The sequence below is a fragment of the Molothrus aeneus genome, chromosome 4 (genome assembly GCF_037042795.1).
Source record: "Molothrus aeneus isolate 106 chromosome 4, BPBGC_Maene_1.0, whole genome shotgun sequence".
NCBI lineage: Eukaryota > Metazoa > Chordata > Aves > Passeriformes > Icteridae > Molothrus > Molothrus aeneus.
The window spans coordinates 64494788-64513997 of NC_089649.1; the positions used below are offsets into that span (position 1 = coordinate 64494788).

The 19210-nt window shown below is 38.7% G+C and overlaps 1 protein-coding gene across 1 annotated transcript; it reads right to left on the reverse strand.

Annotated features, from left to right (window-relative positions):
* Positions 1-773: 773 nt before the first annotated feature.
* SH3BP2 (SH3 domain binding protein 2) lies at positions 774-17947 on the reverse strand. Its single transcript, XM_066549217.1, has 13 exons — positions 17811-17947; positions 12189-12328; positions 11053-11155; positions 9287-9404; positions 8649-8719; positions 8198-8286; positions 6785-6850; positions 5740-6238; positions 4755-4863; positions 4361-4416; positions 3836-3917; positions 3520-3579; positions 774-3107 (listed from the first exon to the last, which is right to left on the reverse strand). Exons 1-13 carry the CDS (start codon positions 17918-17920, stop codon positions 2970-2972), a joined length of 1641 nt encoding a protein of 546 aa, XP_066405314.1. The 5' UTR covers positions 17921-17947; the 3' UTR covers positions 774-2969.
* Positions 17948-19210: the final 1263 nt, after the last annotated feature.

Consider the following 19210-nt stretch of genomic DNA (forward strand, 5'->3'; position numbering starts at 1 on the left):
AATCTTCAGTGCCCTTTCACACATTCCAAAGGATGAAGCCACTTGAGGCCACAAATACTCTTGCTACTTATTCACCTTCTTGTGAAAACTGAAGTTCTGAGGTGGGGAAAGCTTGACTGCTGACACAAAGCACCTCTATTGTCGTAGAAAAATTGTTTGGATATTGGTTCACTTTTTATGACATGCTGCCATTGATTGTCCCTTGTTTTATTTTCAAAAGCCCTCTAATTTTTTTTCCTATAACAACAATCCTCATCCAAACATGACCTGTAATACTTTTATCTGGAGGTTCAGTCCAGGAGGCAGGACTTTTTCCAAACTATGATTTTGACTTGATATTAGAAAACTCATTAACTACATTCTTTATGCACATCAAATTCTGCTTTTACAATCCCCCACAAACTATTTTTTTTAAAGCTAAGGAGTTTGTAGGAGGTTGTAGACACAAAGGCTGCTTTGTGGTGAAGGAATGAGGAGAGGCAGACTTGTGAGAAATACAGGAGACATACTGAGCCACGCATTGTGGCTGTGTCCTTCCTCCCTACAAACACCAAAAACTCACCTGATTTGTTATAAAACAGACTAGACTAGTATGTAGGAGCAAGAGCAAGAAAGAGTCTAAATGATTGCAGATTTGTTTAGAACATGAAGATTTGCTTCTGAGGGGTACTGAAAATTAATTCCTCTAACTCCACTATTAGAACTCAGGTACAAACAAAAGCATCAGAACCCCCCCCCCCCAATCAAATTAAAGACAACTGCACAAAATGAGGTGGAGTGGCATTGAAAGTTTATCCATTTCAGAAATCTATACAATTAGATACAAAAAGGAATTACACAAAAATTTACATATTTGCAACTCTTGTATTACACAGGTAAAGAGTGTGTGTTATGGTTTAAATGGATGTTTACAATTTAAAAATCTTCTGAGTATAAGTTGAGCAAACAATCCAATATCTGAATAGGGCCCCAAAGAGAGCATACTATAAATAACATTGTCATGACACAATGAATTCAATTATTCTCAGATAGAGAAAATCTTACTCTGTAGACAGGTGTGAATATTGCAAGAAACTTGAACTTACTCTGATATACATAAAACTATTTGCCAAATCAGTTTTTTAAATGCTGTCTTGGCTGAGCTTCTTTAGAGAGATCAATGTCAGGATGGTGCATCACAGGGACACTAATGTGAAATAAAAGGAATAAACTTAAAAATATCCAACATTCAAGAGAATCTAAATTTTAAGTACTTCACATTCTGTACACACATAAGCCCTATTACGGTGGGAACAGAGATCAAAAGACTGATACTATGTATGTCTGTGTCTCTTGAAAAAGATGGAGGCAGAATTTCCTGCCTCAATTCCTGTATATGATCCTCATATTCCATCTGATTAGTAAGAAAAATTCCCTAGGGACTAAATCCTGGTTTATTGTTTTCATAAAAAGAAAACTATTATTCTGTAATAGTTTTGTTATGATTTTAAAGTTGTGACCATCTAATGGTAACAGGATTAAAATGGCCATGTATAAACTTTTAAAGGAAAAAAAGTTTATGAATACAAATTCAGACTGATAAAAACTAGATACCTTCTCCTGTTTCAGGAGTGGCAGATTTTTTTTTACTATTATTACAAGTCTTGTAAACATTATTAGAGTATGAGACCATTATGACAATTTCTGGATCAACAGAATTACTTAAGAGGTTATTAAAATTAATTTCTCCTCCATATTAAAATTCAGGAATAGAGTAATTTTAGCATAAATATCAAGCCCTTGGATTTAGGATACCGGTCCCCAAAATATTAGGGAACAAATGTTAAAAGCACCCTGGTAATGTCTATCACTGACAATAGATTAAAGAGGGATTTTTGTTTTGCATGCAACTACAAACTGAGTAGAAATTTTAATAATAAAAGAAGTCTTGGTAGCAGACTAGGGTAGTGTGTTTTGCCCTAGAACAGAAAAAATGTACCTGGCTGACAGCAAAGTGTGACCACAAAGATTTTTGGACTGATAGTAGCATCAAAATCATGGTTTCAGGTGTTTTTTTGTGCTTTCTTTTAAAGAAACTTTGACTATGGCAACATGAGATCAAACTGCTAGTTGGATTTTGGAGCATTCAAATGGCTCCCTTCCCTTCCCCCAAAATCTGAAGTAGCCCTTTCTCTTTTCCTTTTAAAAATACCAGTGGCAGGAACCCTTCCAGTTCAGAACCAGATAATGGGGCTCCCATGAAAGCCAAATCAATATTGTCCCACAATGGGGCTCCCATGAAAGCCAAATCAATATTGTCCCACACTTCTCTGAAGTGCATGTCATGAAGCAGTATGGGGGTGCCACACCCATATCAGCCAGATAGTACCTGATAGTGATTTCTGTACTCAGAAGGTACAAGGGTATAAGAGGTGGCTTAAAAAAAAGCCTCATTTCCTGATCATCTTTACCTATAGTAAATAAAATAATTTGCACAGAAATCTTCATTATGTACACATCAGCTATACAAGTAATACAAAATATCTCAGTTGAGCACCAATGCTGACTTTAGGAGTAGTACCTCCAAGTCAGAGTATTAGTATTTCCTGTCACAAATAAATGCTGACATACTTTCAGAAGCGTCCATTTTCTAGATCAGCTGTGTTCAGATCACTTCTTTGTTCACGTTCATCTTCAACATTCCAAGAAGATTAGTGATAGCAGCAGTTTTAGAAAAGGTGTGGGTATCCTGGACAGCTTTCACAGCACAATCAGTTCAGATCTTTGTAGAGAAAAAGACCATAAACTCCACTGATCTGGACTCTAAGGTTTTGCCAGAAGTTCATTAAATGGAATTTACATGACAATTTATGAGAGAATAATAAAAGGTGGACACAGACCCAGTTTGCGTGTGCAAACAGCGGGATGTCCAACAGGCAGGAGTCCTGTCCTCAGGGGCAGCAGGGTGTCACTGAGCCATGGCTGTCCTGTCACCTTGGCTTGGAGTAACCATAAGGACACCTGAGAATCAGGCTGTCATGACTGGGTAAGACATGAGTGCTGTAGTATTCCACCAAACTTCCCATGTTCAAAAACAGGATGTCTGAGTCCAGGTAAAACTTGCCATCCTGTTGTAGAACAAAAACATATGTAAGCATTGGCAGTAATGTTTCCAGCTAGGTGTCTAAAGGAAAAAGGGCCAGAACATCATCATCAGAACTAAGTTCCTTCAAATACACTATTCCTCTGCAAACTAGTCAGTCACACAAATAAGTCCAAATTAAACTCAGGAATTTAGTAGGATTTGACTAGGGCTGAAATTTATGATGATATATGACACAGCAACTAGAAAGCCCAGATCTGAGTACTTGAACTTTTATCCTAGATCAGATATTTGTAAATCACCTGATTTTTACTGTCAGAGGTGGGAACAAATTTCGACTTGAACTTGTTAATTCTGATATTTACCTATATGCACCCCCCTTTTAATACACACTGACATATGTAATTTAAAGATGCAAATGTAGTGCAGCTACTGACCTTTTCAAAGATTCTGTAGTTTCTCACTTTTCCTGCAGGTTCATCCCATACAACTAATACCTTGAAAAAGAAAAATGCAATGTATTCAGTCTATGCTACCAAGCTCTTCTAAGTCAAGGTATTATTAAGGAATTACTTAAAATTCAGCCTAAAAAGTTTTTTTTACAATCACTGACATTATGATAGGGATTCTCTCATATTTGCTTGCTTTAAGAAAAGACCACATCTAAATTGTTAAGTACTTTAACATATATAAAATGCAGCATATCTCAATCAAGAAGTTTTTTGGGGGTTAGACTCAGCAATTGCAATTTACCTTTCCAGGCTTAGTAGATGAGTTCCTAATACAGTACAGTCCATTTTGTGGTTGTCCTTGTGGGCTACTAGCTTTAAATATCCTAAAAAGAATAAACAATGACATATATTACAATTATTCATGTACATGACATGTTATTAGCACTCAGATAAATCAAATACCTACAGTCCTAAAATTCTCAATACAAATAAATATCTGGTTTGGGTGCAGTAATTCACAGTAGATCATAGCTGAAAGAAAGTCACTGTTCTGCACCTCTGAACCAGCAGTGCAGCACAGATCATTTGGCTCTCTGGTCCATCCAGCATCCTGGCAAAACAGCCTTCTCTCCAGATGGAGCCTCACATTGCATTCTCATCTGTCAATTGATATATCAGCACTGAACTAACTTCTCTAGAAAGTGATTTGCATATTAAACATTTTAGTGCATGCTTTAAATACAAGTTATCAGAATTATCTTTGGACTACAGTCCAGTACAGGTTTTTGTAGGACTTCCAAGGAACTATTTTAAAATCACATTTTACCTTTCAACTTCGAAGGATTCAGAGGTATTAAGAAATATTGAAACAGGCAGCCCAACCTGTAAAAAATATAAAGATAATAAATCACCATTAAGTCAATGACAACTCAAAACCCTAGCAACTTGTTATGCAAATAAGCTACAGCCATAATCTAAAATTATTAATGGTGATTTAATCTTTACTTTATGCTTCTTCCTCCTTTATATCCAATCTTAAACTCTGTAACTTATCAAGGCATTCACAAAAGCTCAAAAAGAAATTAAAAAAAATATTACAAAGCAACGTGTTTTTAGAAAACTACTCTTCTACTGAAATAAAGCCCTTAAAATGTTCCCAAAGGTATACATAAGCAAGGGAAAAAATATTCTTTTAGAATGGATCATCTGCTTCATCTTACTTTTTCATAATCGTCATCAGAGTCATCATCAGGTTGGCTTGGCTTGGAGGGTAGTGCTGGTTTTTCAAATGAAAAACTTCTAAAACTCTGTCCATCTGGTGGTGATCTCCTGGCAGAAACAGAATGAAAACTGAAGGATGTCTCCTCAGGAAAGCAGAACAAATATACACAAAACACTCAAGGAATAGCAAAACTAGAACTGAAGTTTCAGTTTAGCCCCAAATCATGGAATCCTAGAATGGTTTAGGGTGGAAAGGACCTTAAAGACCATTCTAACCTTCCTGCCATGGGCAGGGACACCTTCCACTAGACCAGGTTGATTGGAGCTCCATCCAACATGGCCCTTCCAGGGATGGGGCATCCACAGTTTGTGTGCCAATCTGTGCCAGTGCCTCCCCACCCTCCCAGTAAATAATTTATCCCCAACACCTAATCTGAACCTACACCTCCCCTCTTTCAGTTTAAAGACATTCCCCCTTGTCCTAGCACTCCATAGCCATGTCAAAAGTCCCTCTCCAGCTCTTTTGTAGCTCTTTTAGGTACTGGAAGGTGTCCTAAGGGTCTCCCCAGAGCCTTCTCTTCTGCAGGCTGAACAAACCCAACTCTGTCAGCCTGTACTCTTAGGAGAGGTGCTCCAGCCCTCAGATCAGCTCAGTGGCCTCCTCTGGACCAGTTTCAACAGTCTTTCTTGTTTTGGGGGCCCCAGAGCTGGAGGCAGTACTTGCAGATTAATTTAGATAACCACAGATTAATTTGGGTAAGGAGAGACCTCTAGAGATGATTTAGTCTAAGCTCCTGCAGAGAGCAGGTCCAACCAGATCAGCTAGATTCACTGCAGATTTTCAAATAACAGGCAAAAAAAGCACAACACAGAGAGGGATGGTTCAGGGAAGAGACACAGATGTTGGTATGAATCTGAGTATGCCTAAACTTCTTAACTAATAAGTGATTGAAAAACAGTAGTGCATTGTGTTTTCATACTTACTGTAACTGGGGGCCTAAAGATTTTTCTGTTCTGGGCTTGACTGCAGGGGGCTGGTGGCTTGGCACAGGTGGCTTCGGGAGCACTGGTGGCACAAACAGTCCAGGTTTACCATGTTCCCTTGGCACTTTGGGGTCTGCTAGCTTTTCAGCAAGCTGTGACAACTTGGGTTTATTGGCTGGCAGAGGAGGAGGAGTCCGTGGGGAAAGGTTTAAGGTTTTTAGCTTCTCACACGCTTCTGGAGGAGCAAGGACCGGGGCTGGAGGCGCAGGCTCTGGGGGCAGCGGGTGAGACTCTTTGCCACTTGCAGGCTTTTTGAACACAGGTAAAGGGGGCACAGGGGGTGGCTCCAGTTTGATTTCAGGTAAGCTCCTCTTAGGGGGGGGTGGTGGTACTGGTGCACTTGGTTTGCCAGAGTAGGAATGTGCCCTTGCTTCAGAGTAGGGAGATTTCCTGACATGAGGAACGGGCGGAGGTGGGTATGCAGGGGGCAGCACCATATCTGCAGAAAGAAAAATAAAAAATGTGATACACTGAGGGGGAATACAGCATGTCATCAAATGAGACCGCTCAAATCAATTTTCTGTGTGATCTAAGATATTTCACTGGCATAGGGTCTGACAGTACTCAACAGGCTGGGTAAGCATTTAACTTTCAGCACAACTCTGAAAGTTCTAGGTAATAAACTCCTGCTATCTTTCTTCAGGCATGGCTTAGGATGGCTTAGCAAAGACTTCTCACTTTGTATCTGTTTTTTCCTTAAAATCATTACTGCTGCTCCAGACTGATGACCAGATACAGGTCATCCCAGGCAGGAGGCTCCAACAAAACACCCCCTAAAGAAATTGCATGCTTTCTGTAAATGGTTACTGCTGTTATTACAAACTCCTGACCCTAAATACCTCTCAAGATTGGATACCTCTGCATTACTTCAGTTATTCTGCCAGCTGGAATAGTAATGACTAATACAAAATAATAACCTTGCATTCCACATGAATATTGCCTTCACTGGGGGCCTTTCAGGGGAGGAATCAAAGAAATCACTTACCATCTTTGACTATGTCAGAAGTATCTGGCTGCAAATAAGACTCATCCTCTTCCTCCTGGTCGTAATCTGCAGATAAAAAAATCAGTGTGTCAGACTAATAAATACTCTTGGAACCCAGGAAACCTAAGAAAGAGTATCAAGTACTTAGGGCTCCTTAAAACAGATATTTTTAAGGTATTTTTTCTAAAAAGGTGAAAAAAATTAATAGTTTTGATCCACGTATCTGCTATCTAGGTGTGTCCTTAATTTTTCATGTCAATTAAAAAAGCCATCTCTTATAACAGAGGGAAATGAAGTACACTGCACATTAAATTTTTTTTCAACTTAAAAGTTAAAAAAAATTTTTTGGTGACACTTTCTAGTGTTCCAGCCTTCCTGAGAGAAGTTCAAATCAGTTGCAGAGACACAACTACATGGATGCATTGACAAAAGCACTTGGAAAAAAAAAATAACGCCCAGAATTTAACCTTACCACAGAAAAACTTAGGATTTTGCAATATGGAGGATTAAACAAGCTTAGTGATCTACAAAACAAATTTAATTATTTTGCCTTGGTCTGGCAACAACAACAACAACAAAAAAAAGCACCACATGTGCTTTTAACATGTGGTGCCATTAACAAATGGCTTAAGTGGTTTCAATGCTGCCTTTAACTGTAAATCAGAATAACCAAGCCACAAAAACATGTTACTTCTAGGCTGTAATTTCTCATCATTGATTATAAGAGGAGCCTGAAGGACAACAGGCAGAGGAATGCCCTAAAAAGGGTAAGCATATCTGATACAAATCAGTTATTCTAATTTCCCTAATTTAAACTCCTACCAGGCCTCTTATCATCATTCATCTTGCATACAAGCCTCCCCTCCCATAAAATGAGAAGGACTAAATTGCAACCCCACATGAAATGCTGATGAGCCTGTGCTGCTCTGCTTGCAGCAATGGAAACGGATTTCCTACAAGACCATTCCTGCAGAATAGTCAGGAATTTCCTTTCAGGAAATGAGAGGACTTGCTCCCATCAACATTGCCCTTGGAAATCTGAAAGGGCAGATGGGGAAAGGCCAAGAAAAGGATCCCTGCTGAACCTCAAGGCAAAGTTTCTCATGTTGGTTTTCACAAACATATTTCTTGACTAGGAGCTCAGTTGCTGAAATATGCTGTGAATGCCTACCTGACAGGCTTTCTGTCATGTCCTCACTTTTAATTAACCTCCTTAAAGGATCTGAAATTCTTTAGTTTATTTGTACCAACAGTTAATAGAACAGAACACCTGTTGCTGATTTAAAACTAGAGATTCACCTTGTAAAAAACACCAGTTACAAATTGGATCAATTTACTTAAGCTATGGGAATAATTCCTGCAGAATTCAGAAGAAATAAAGAAGCCTTATTTATCAGTGTCTGAATTTGTCACCTTCATTATCTGCTGAATGGTGGGAATACTTGATGTCAATGGGACGTTCTACTGAGCCATAGAAACTGTCTGCATCAGAACCTGAGTCACTGCAAGAGAAAAGACAGAGTTACTTCTGTTTAGCAGGACTGCAGCACGGGAACAGAATGCTGGAAAAGCAGAAACAATCTGTTCCTATTTCCCAATTAACAGTCAGCTATGTTGTTGTTGTCTTTTAAAAGATTTCCTTTCTTTTACACAAAGCTGATATTGAAAGTGCTCTTTGTTTAAAAATTTGGGTTTTTCTTCATGTTCTTTAAAGTATAAATTGGGAAGGGATTTTCCTCTTGGGTCTTACTGTGCCTGTTCTTATTTAACAGGAAGTTACTTGTAGGTGCAAAAAGCCTAAAACAGCACTGTAAAGAGCAAGTGCAAAAGGGATAAAAAGCCAATAAAGAATAAGGGTTTATACCTAAATTCTGTTATTATTTCTTTCTTCTCATGGTAGTGGCCAATTTCCCTTCTCAAGGATAGCATCCAATTCTAAACAAAAATAAAAATACAACATTCAACACATCAATTTTTAAATCATTAAATGCAGATGTATCTTGTCCTCTGTAAGATCAGAGTAACTGTGCAGGGAACATACATTGAAATAGTATTTATCCATTGCTTTTTTATTGAAAAGACTCAGCAGTCAAATGTTTTGACTATCTAAAATGCTGTAGGAACCTACTGAGGTATTAAATTTTCAGTTGCCAAATTTCATGCTGTTATTCCTAAAGCCAGATATATATTCAGAGTATGTTTACAGGTGAGAGATTTCACTGAACAGTTTTCAGAATTTATCAAAGTCTTACATATCATTACTTTTTCCTTGATGAAAAATAAATATGGAATATTTATGAAATATGGAGAAACCCATGCTAGCTAGTATGTCACAGCCATTCCCTAAATTACAAGTTGAATTAACATTAAGTTAATAGTTAAAACTTCAGACATGATTTTCAGAGGAGCCCAAAGAACCAGGTATGCAAATTTCAGCTGCATTTCCAGTTCATTTAGATTTTAGGGAAGTCCAGGATTCTCTTTGCAAAAGAAGAAAGTTACCTTTCTTTCATCTTCAGAAGAAGCTGAAAAAAACCACGTCCTGTGCTTCTTGCTTATGTGAACTAACTTGAAAGGAAACACATTGCTTGATGTTGTCTCCTCAGCTGCCCGCATCACCCTGAGAAACAGAGCAACCAATACAGAAACACCTTCATCTAGAGCTAATGCTGCTATACAAGGCATAAAGACTGACAGAAAGCAGTTTCATTGACCAGTTTTGCCTTGTGGAAAATATCCCCAAGCCCAGAAAACCACCACAGAAATCCCCATTTGTTCATTTGCAGTACTTCTCCATTGGTGTGGTAGAAGGGACGATGCAAAAGGAAGAGCACTTGTTAATTCACCAGCCAGACCTTTATAAACAGCTGCTTTGACCTGTTCAAGAGTTAATGAATCACACTCATTCATAAGCATCACACACTGCAAGAGGTACACAGGGTGCTTGTGGCCCTTATTTCAAGAAGTCACTATTTCAGAAGGGAAATCAAAACACATTTCCCATGAAAAAACGAAAAAACTAATAATAAAAACAAACTTCATTTTTACACGTTTCCCTTATAAACACTTTCTTGCACATTTTTTATTAGTTTAAAGCAAGCATAACTTAACCACTTTCTTTTTTGTGTGTGTGTAAGGAATTTCTTCATTTGGGGCTCCTAGGGGGAAGAAAAACCTAAAAACCCCTTATGCAACTACTCAATCTAACAATGCCTTCAGATCAAATTCTTTTTTCAAGAATGTTTCTCTGTGCCTTATACTAATCAAGACCTGGTCCCTATTCCAACCAAGGTCTCTACAAAGCTGCTGGAATGAAGATACATAAAAAGGAATGAACAGTCTCCAGCATTTACAGATTCCATGGTATTGTTCATATTCATGTGGATAGCAGAAGCTGGTGTCATGACAAAATTACAGTGTGGGTTTCTTCTACAAATTAATCTTGAATTTTTAATTAGCTACAATGTTAACAAGTGCATTCCCTTAAAAACATGACATTGTCGTGCACTGTTAGAAAAGCTCTCGTCATCTAAGAAAAGGCAATTCCTTGTTCCACAACTCTGAGAACATTATACAGTACAAGATATACAAATACCATAAAATTGCAGTGGTTAGGATTAACACAATGATAATTCTCTACATTCCCTCTTTCTCACTAAACCTTTCTTAGCATCAGTTTCAACAGGAATTCCCTAAAGTTAGGCTGGACTTGTATTAGTAGGCCTTGTGCTTCTGCTGCATTCAGATTCTGACAGTACTGGCTAACTTGAAAGTCACATATTTCAGTCTTCAACTTGCAAAGTAAATATTAAGATTAAAAATGTGTAGTGAAATGAATCAGATACTTTGCACATGCATTCTCTTATTTAGCACTCTGTAGTTGATACAGTTTCATCACTAACTACAGTTGCTGAACAAGTAACTCCATAAATTTTCTCTTCTGATTCCTTTCTGGTCCCTACAGAACAAAGAAGGTCTGTCTGAAAGAATCTATCTGCATGTGCAGTCTGCATTAATCAGTAACAGGAGCAAGGCCATTGCCATTCAAACAGCTTTACTGGTTAAATTACAGAAAAAGGCTGTCCACTCACCAAGCACAGGAAATGTCATATATACAATTTGAAAGGAATAAATTTCTTGGAATCTGAGATCAATTCTTAACCCAAACAACAGATGTAGCTGTGTTTAACTTCATTAGAAATGAAACCCAGAGCCCTTAGCATTAGGTAAGAGGAACTTGGGTGTTTAACAACTTCCTTGGCACTTACCTGTGGTAACCTTTCAAAGAAAATGCACCCTGGGGAGATGCAGATGTGCTGCTCTTAAAATAGTAAATACATCCCTCGTGGATAATCACAAATCTCAGTGGCCCTGAAAGAACAAAAAGCGATCAAAATATAAATCCAAGGGCAGCAGAACAACTAGAACCTCTTGGCATGTGTAGAACTACAGTTTAAGATCTTAGTAATCATATGAGTCACTGTAAACAAGCACAAACAAGTTAAGTGACAGCTCACTGATGATCAGTCACACAGTGAAGCTGTCCATTTGCAGAGTTTCAGCACTAAGGGTAATCTTGGATTCCCTCACATGAGAGGCAGCTGATCTGAAAACTTCAAAAGAAGCCTCAGACTGCAGGCCTGACCTCCACCTGTGCTCCTTTATTTGTGGAATAAACAATAGCAGTAAGGCAGCCACAGGATACAAACACATATTTACATCCATCCCCAAACCATTATCTCCCTCTCTTCTTTCACCTCAAGTACATAATCCTGCAAATAAAATGAGATCCTGTTTTCTTTTTTCAGAAGAGGTCAATACTCCTTCCTTTATCAAAGGCAGAAATCCTTGTCCTTAACTATGTAAGTATCATTTCAGTATAAACAGGGATACCAAATGAATAGCACATATATAAACCCAAAATATGAACTTTTCCCCATGTAAATAGACACTGATTTCAGAAGAAATTACTGTTATTAAGTACAGCCCAATGTTGGCAGTGAGAAAATTCCATTTCACAACAGCAGTGGGAGATGGGAATATTTTTTCCAGTACAGAATAACCAACTGGAAAAAAAAAAAAAGCTGAGTACTAGTTTCTTTCAGAAAAGATACATATCCTGGGAATCTGTTTGTCTTGAAACTCTTACTTGTGAAAGACTTGACAAGAGAACTAAACAAGCAAATAAAATCAACCCCAACTTATATTATCTAAGATTTAAAGCTGCAAAACAATTAAAGGAAAATCTTTCAATATGAGTCTTTCATACATATATTCCAGTAAAATTATATTCCAATACAAAGTAGAAAAACAGCTTCAACAGTCTGCTAACACAAAATCTTTTACTGGGCCCAGAGGCAAGCATTTCAAACATGTAATTTAGTTAATACCTCATTCAACTTACACTTCAGGATCTGCAGCTGGGTGCCTCCTTTTTTATGAAGATACCCTGACTTGGTGACTCCTCCAGGCATTGTCAGAAGGTTTTGTGCTCCGATTGCCTTCATTGGGACTGGCCAGGCCTGCTCCTGCGAGGCCATCATTCTGCAATTTAGAATAATTAAAAACAGTTTAAAACTCAGATTTACTTTAAGGAATGAGTACTGAGAAGCAAAGCTTGTTTCCTTAAACAAGCTTTCCAAACAACTAATGTGGTTCAGCACTCAAGAATGTAACACAGACAGGGTGTTCAAAGATTCCAGGAACTTTGTAATGTATAAAAAAACGTGGTGCAAAAAGCCCCGATTTATTTTTATACAGCTCTCAAAAGTGATTGACAGTTGTTGAAACAAAGAAAAAGTGCTTAGTTAATATTGCTTAAGTATTTATGTTTTAAAAATACTCCAGATAACACAGCAAGACTTAATCAGGCAGGTGACTGGAAATAAAATTGGTTTCTTCTCCCAAGTGCCACATGACACACGTATATACAGAAAATGTCATTTTCTGTGCAACAAGGGAATCAAGTCAAGGTTTAGTAACTGCAGCATCCAATACTACTTACTCCAGATATTTACATGTTTTATTCTTTAACTCTTAATTCTTTAACTAAAAGGATTAGTATGTAATCTCATACTGTACGTTACATGTGACAGCATACTGTGCAAATGAAGGTATTCTCAGATTCCTGAAGGCTTCCTTTTGATTTATGTATCAATTATTTATGTAATGCTCCACCAAGCATCTCTGCAGTTGGCAGTCTTTCTGCTGTCATCTTAAACCAAATAGATTCGTTTCTGAGGTAGCAACTTATTCTGATATATCAATATGAGCCCTTTCTTTCTTCAACTACTAACAGAACTAGGCTAAAAATCCTACTGTGTCATGGGGAAAAGTAATCACATATGAATAGAATGGGAATTTTGACCTAGGCATAAAAGGGTCTGTTACCTTCAGATGTAGGGCTAGAGACCTTTGCTGGTAAAAGGCAAACTAATGAAGTTCCAGTTAATTAGTTTCTGATAAAGGAACGATGGTTTAGCTTGCAGTGCAGGACTGAAATTTAATGGATCCTCTACGTTTCTCTTTTTCCCAAAAGGGACAGTAAGGGATGTAAATTGTGAGGCTCAGCACAGAACCCAAGTCTCAGCACAACACCCACCCTACCCAAGCTCTTGCCCCTCCAACCTGATAGCTTTTTCCATTCTGAAAAGAATAAGGAAGTGTTTCAGATTTGTTGAGGTACAACAGCAAAGTGTGTATCCATTGTATGGGTTAGGGAAAACAGAAATGCAAGTTAATGGATCTTGCATTTAGGATCAGTTCAGGATTTAGATCTGTTTGTTGTTTGGTGATGACGCATGTGTGGGAAAGGGTGGAAATTCCCAGCAATTTCTACCAGGAGAGTTTAAACTAAATTAAATTCTCTAGGCAGCCTAGAAGACTTAATCAAAAAAATTAGGTTTTGGTCTCCAGTGTTATGAAGCAGACACAGCCAGAGAAGATGGGATCCAAGGCTCTAAAAAGGCTCCCATAGCAGACACGCCAAGACACCATGGTATCCCAATTTTCCCCCTGGACCTCCTGCTCACCAAAAAGTAAGTTGCTTTTGTTCTACTCAGCTATATCCTTCCTTCTGCTGTTTCCTCCCTGTTCTTATTACATGACTGAGATCTTTCCAAGCTGAGTTATTTCCTCCTCCTCAAAAAATTTCTAGCAACAGCAATATGTCCAAACAGGAGCTACTCTCGTATTTTAAGCTTTTAAGAATAAAAATCAAAAAATAGTAGCAGAAGCTAACATTCCCCCTGCCCCGCTAAATCCTTCAAATTATTTCTCCACATCTTGCAGAAAAGTTGAAGTGAGGGAAATGGAGAGTGTTACCCAGCTGGCTGCTGATGCCAAACCACATGAACACTGCTAAGAGCGATTTCCTTGAAATAAGGATTGCAAAGGCAACTCCTGGGCTTATTCTTTTAAGAATTCACACAACAGTGTTTAACCATTAGAACTTAAGTTACTTCAGTCTGTTTCTAGTTACATTCAATAAATAGACTAAGCAAAAATGAAACCTTTTCATTCAGATGAATATATTCTGATGCTACTTTTCCAACGTTAGTCTCAATGCCATTCAAGAGTTTCATGTTCATCTTAGGTCTTCCAATCCTCTGTATCTTTACTACAAAGAACGAAAGAAAGGACTGAAGCACCCAGTGCATGGTGTGAAGCTAATTCAATGTTTTGTACGTAGGCTGAAAACCTATCAGAAGGGGCAGAGTTAAATGTCTCAGAGAAGTTATCCAAAACAACCAGTAAGCTGAAATTTCTAGGAAGCCAAAGTCAAACACTGGCACTAAGTATATGATGCCCTAGGTAAATACAGAAAGCAGAAATATTTGTCCTGGTCATGTTTGCCTTCTATAGGAGAGTGCACCAGTCAGACTACTCACTAAAGCATGTCTGGATGGGCATTATCTCCTCTGCCTGAAAAGCCAGATCTTAAGGCAGACAAGAAAGAAAACTAAGGAAACAGAGAAAAAAAATAATCCATTTCTACAGTGTGCTGACTATGGGATTTACCTGACAGGAAAGGACAGCTGAGTATCAGATTCTGCTTCCCCTTTTCAAAAAAAATTCCTATTTTTGGCTACTTACTATAAAACAGTCCTGAAAATAGAGACCAAAACGTGGAACTTCCCCAGCCCAGCTAAGTGAATAAAAGAAGTGAGTAAAAGGAGACACAGCTGAAATCTATGACATCAAGTACAGATTACATGAACTAAAGAGCCCACCTAATGCACCAGGCTTTTCAACAGATTTAGAGGCAACTAAGCCTATTATCTGGATTTCAGTGTGGCTTATAACACTCCCCATCATATCTGTGCACTCCTCAAGCACTTCATTTGCAGGAACATAGTAGACACTTAGGGAAGACTTCAATATTCTGAGATGAAATCTTTCACTTATGCTGCTAAAATGCATTTAAGTACTTTGACTCTAGACCTAGTCAGATTTTTCTTCTTGACTGTAGAAAACAGTTCTGTAAGGACAGATGTTGCTATTTTGCATCACACTGCTGGGAAAAAGCTGTCAACACAAATCTAACTTCAGAATCTTTATTGTAGGGGTGGGAGAGAAGGAAAAAATGGAAGCTCAAAGATTTCTGTGGTCTTAGCATCTATAGTATGGTGGCTTTTAGCTCACTGAATAGTTCTTCAACTCTTGATATTCCTGTTCTAACTTCTTTAACAGATTACATCAAGAACAGAAGGATGTTGCATTACCAGGTAGGTGCCACAGCAGTCACTGTTAACTTTGGCATTACTGAGAACAGAGGGACATTTCCCACTTGTTTCTTATGCAGTCACGTTCTTACACTACAAGCCAAAGCCCCCCTTACAGATTTTCACCTCTGGTGCATTGGAGAGCCTCTTCCACAGGGCTGACAACCAAATTAACAGAAAGGGCTCACTCAGTGCAGCCAAAGCTCCTTCTGACACTGGTCCTGTCACAGAAGGCAGGACAGAAGGCAACATCCCCCATGCATTGTTTGGTGAAAGCTTCTAGTAGTAGCTACACACTTTATTTCTCTTCTCACTCACCAAGGAGCTGGATACATATTTTTTAATTTTTTAATCAGTTTTTCCACCAAGTCCCAAACCCACTGCATGTGGCTATTGAATTAATCTTCTCCCCCTCGGAATGGAACCCTCTGAACAAGAGGATGGCAGCAGTCAGGGAAAGGTCTTGCATCACTTTGTTTCTCAGGTGATCCCTGTGACAATTCTATGCCTGGGAGGGAGATGAAAGGCCCTGCAGTGTAGCAGCAGAAATAGTAGAACAGCAGTTTCTAGGATGTGCTTCATCGTTCAAGGGTGCTTTTGGAAAGACAGAATGGTGCAATCAACACTCTGGAGCATGATACAGAGCTTATATAATCACTATTGTAACTGCTTCTTATATACAAACTGGTCCACCAGACTGAAAACCAAACCAATTTGCAGTGTATTGCTAATGTGTCAGTAAAGTCAGCCCAAGTCTATCACATCAGTATACTTTTCTCAAACACTATCACAATGAGCCAGTTTTTATTTCACAGTACCCTGAAAGTTAAACTTCATGAATAAAAGTGAATTTGCACACTTCATCTTGCAACCAGGACAGGGCCAGTCAGATGCAGAAGTGTTTTCTGAATCATAGTACTGCTACCAAACTCAAACTCTGAATGGGTAGCAGACTTCTGTTAATGTGTAGCAAGTAAATGTATACATCTGGGAAGCAATTTTAATCTATCCCTCAACTCAGTGGATAGAGAACAGCTAGATTGAAGGCTAGGGCATAACTTTACAGGCTGAAAGTCCCTCCATGAGTAAAAGTAAAATTCTGCCAGGTTAAAAATCTGGATTACATTGTAGAAGAGCACTTACCCCTCTTGGCCCTAAGAGCTATTGGAGTTCATCCCAATTAGAGCAAATACAAGTTGATTCAATTAAGGATTGCATCCTGGAAGAGCCCTCAGTTCTTGCTTAACTTCAGCAGAATCTATGGCAGATGTGATCCTCTCCACATTTTGCAGTATATAGGCAAAAAAATATTACCCTCTTCTCTGAGACTACAGCTGCCAACAGTTGCTTTAAAAGTTTTCACTTGTTATAATAATATTTATGATCTGGCCCTGCTTGGTCATGCTAGAAAAAACCAAAAAAACAGCCTCCAAAGCTGCAGTACAGAAAGTAAACCTGATCTGAATTTGTAACAACGCTCTCTATGCCAACTACATCTGAGAACTTTTACAACTGCAATCTCATAACCTCTAGTCCTTAAATTTTACATGGAAGTAATACCTAACTAAGCCAGATGCTAGTTTACTTCTGAATATATAACTTGCAAATAACATGACACATATAATACATAACTTACAGAAATGAATGTATTTCTCAAATCATGCAGAGGGAGACTGAAGTATCAGGTTTTACCAAAAATGAGGCAGCCTTACACACTGCAGAACAGGAGAAGTTTCCCCTATATCCTCAGCAATTCTGAGTTAGAATGATTTCTCTGATTCAAGCATCTAAACATTTATCATTTGTTCTTAAAACTGCTTTCTGCAGAATTATCAGGTCTCTTGTCTATTTATTAACCATTCTCCAGTACTTCTGAAATACTTTTCCATATCTCTCCTACTTTTTTTGGTTACACATTCCATTTCTTAATACCTCCAACAGCCCCTTTCACAATACTCTCTCAGAAAGATTAATAGCACAGTACAAACACTGAAGTAAAAAAAAAAAATCTTACAGGACAAAGGGAACAGAGAAATAAGCCTGACTGAGATACACTGTAAAACTAAATTTACTCTCTTTAACTTGCTTCAACTTGCTTTTCTTTTCTGACAAGTTTTCAAAACAAACACCCAACTAATCTCTTCCCACTCCAATTCTTTAACTCATGCAGAAAATGAAACGATAAAGTATTTTAGTTCAGCTAAAAGTATTTTAGCTCAGATACCATATTCTACTCTTAGTTGCAGTCTGCTCTGACCTGCAGGAGACAAGATAACAGAAACACAAGCCACAAAAGCACTAACCTGGAGCCCTTGTCTGACCGACACATGGTTTTTCTGCAGCCAGTTCCACCGAATGATTGTTTCCTTTGTGATGACAAAGCCATTAACAACTTCTGACCCCTCTCAGGCATGGCAGGACCATCCCTGCGCTTCTCCCACCTCTGGGTACCCCCAGGTTGAAAGCCACAGCTGTAGCTGCCGTCTGCCCAACACACAAAAGGAAAAGCAAGCCTGGCCCAAGCGCTCGTGCATCTGCAGTGCTCTGTGGCCAAAAGTGACGCCGAGGCAATGACTTGTTTCCTTTGTCACTTCCTGTTTCCCCGCTGTCAGTGGCAGCGCTCTCTTTGTCAGATTTCCCAGCTTCCCAGGGAGGTTATAAATCAATTCCCACACAGCTCAAACGCCTGGCAGGCACTGAGCTAGAGAGCAGAGGGGATTTTCCAGCGCTCACTTTCTTCCCACTCACCTTTCAATCAACCACTTTCCTAGGGGAGAAAAAGAAAATGGTCCTTTTTTCTCCTGGTGTGCTCCAGCTCCCACACGGGCAGAGACACAGCTCAGAAACGCTGCCTGTGCTCCTGAAGAGCCTGTGCCTCAGGTATTTGCACTGCCCCACAGAACTGTATTTAATCAGTTTTCTCCCCCACAGCTGGAGCTTGTCTTTCCCTCTTCAACCCTAGACAATCAAAGTAGCCATCCTGAAAAATTCTGCAGCATAGACATGCTTTAGAGCAAGTCTTGCCTGTACAGTTAATGCTACACAAACCACAAAAGACAATAAAATTCAAATTCAAGAGTGCACAATTGCTCACAAGTATCACCAACTGATAATGAATAAATGTCATTGTTTTACACTTTTGTTCATCTGGAGTTCTTAAAAGGATTCAAGTGTTTCATTGATTTGTCTAAATTTAAAAACATTCCAGGCTCAAAAGTTTGAACAAGACAAAATCAACTAGCAAGTTTCAGAGTGATGGATGAAACATATATAATTATGTCAGGCAAAGCTTACTTCATATATTTTTGAGGAAGTGGACATGAGTCGGATCCCAAAATAGAAGGAAGAAGTCTCCATACAACATCTCTTTTTGTAAATGACCCAACAGTCAAAGCACAAAAGAAAGTAATATTTCAGATACTGCTCCCAGCTGTATGGGCTAGAAAAAAAAGCTCTTTCACCACAGGGCACCCATTTGCATCCCTTCCATTGCCAGGCTCTATGGGAAAGGAAATTGAACCATAAATCCACACACCTAATGTTAGCCAAAAGGATCCACATATCAGAACACAAGATCCCTCTTTAATAAGGATCAATACCAGTTGTCTCAGTGGCCTGACAGATTTGTCACACAGAAAGTGATTACAGAGGACTAAGCTCAGTGGTTTGTGACTTAAATTCACTTGCTTTATTTGTTACAGTA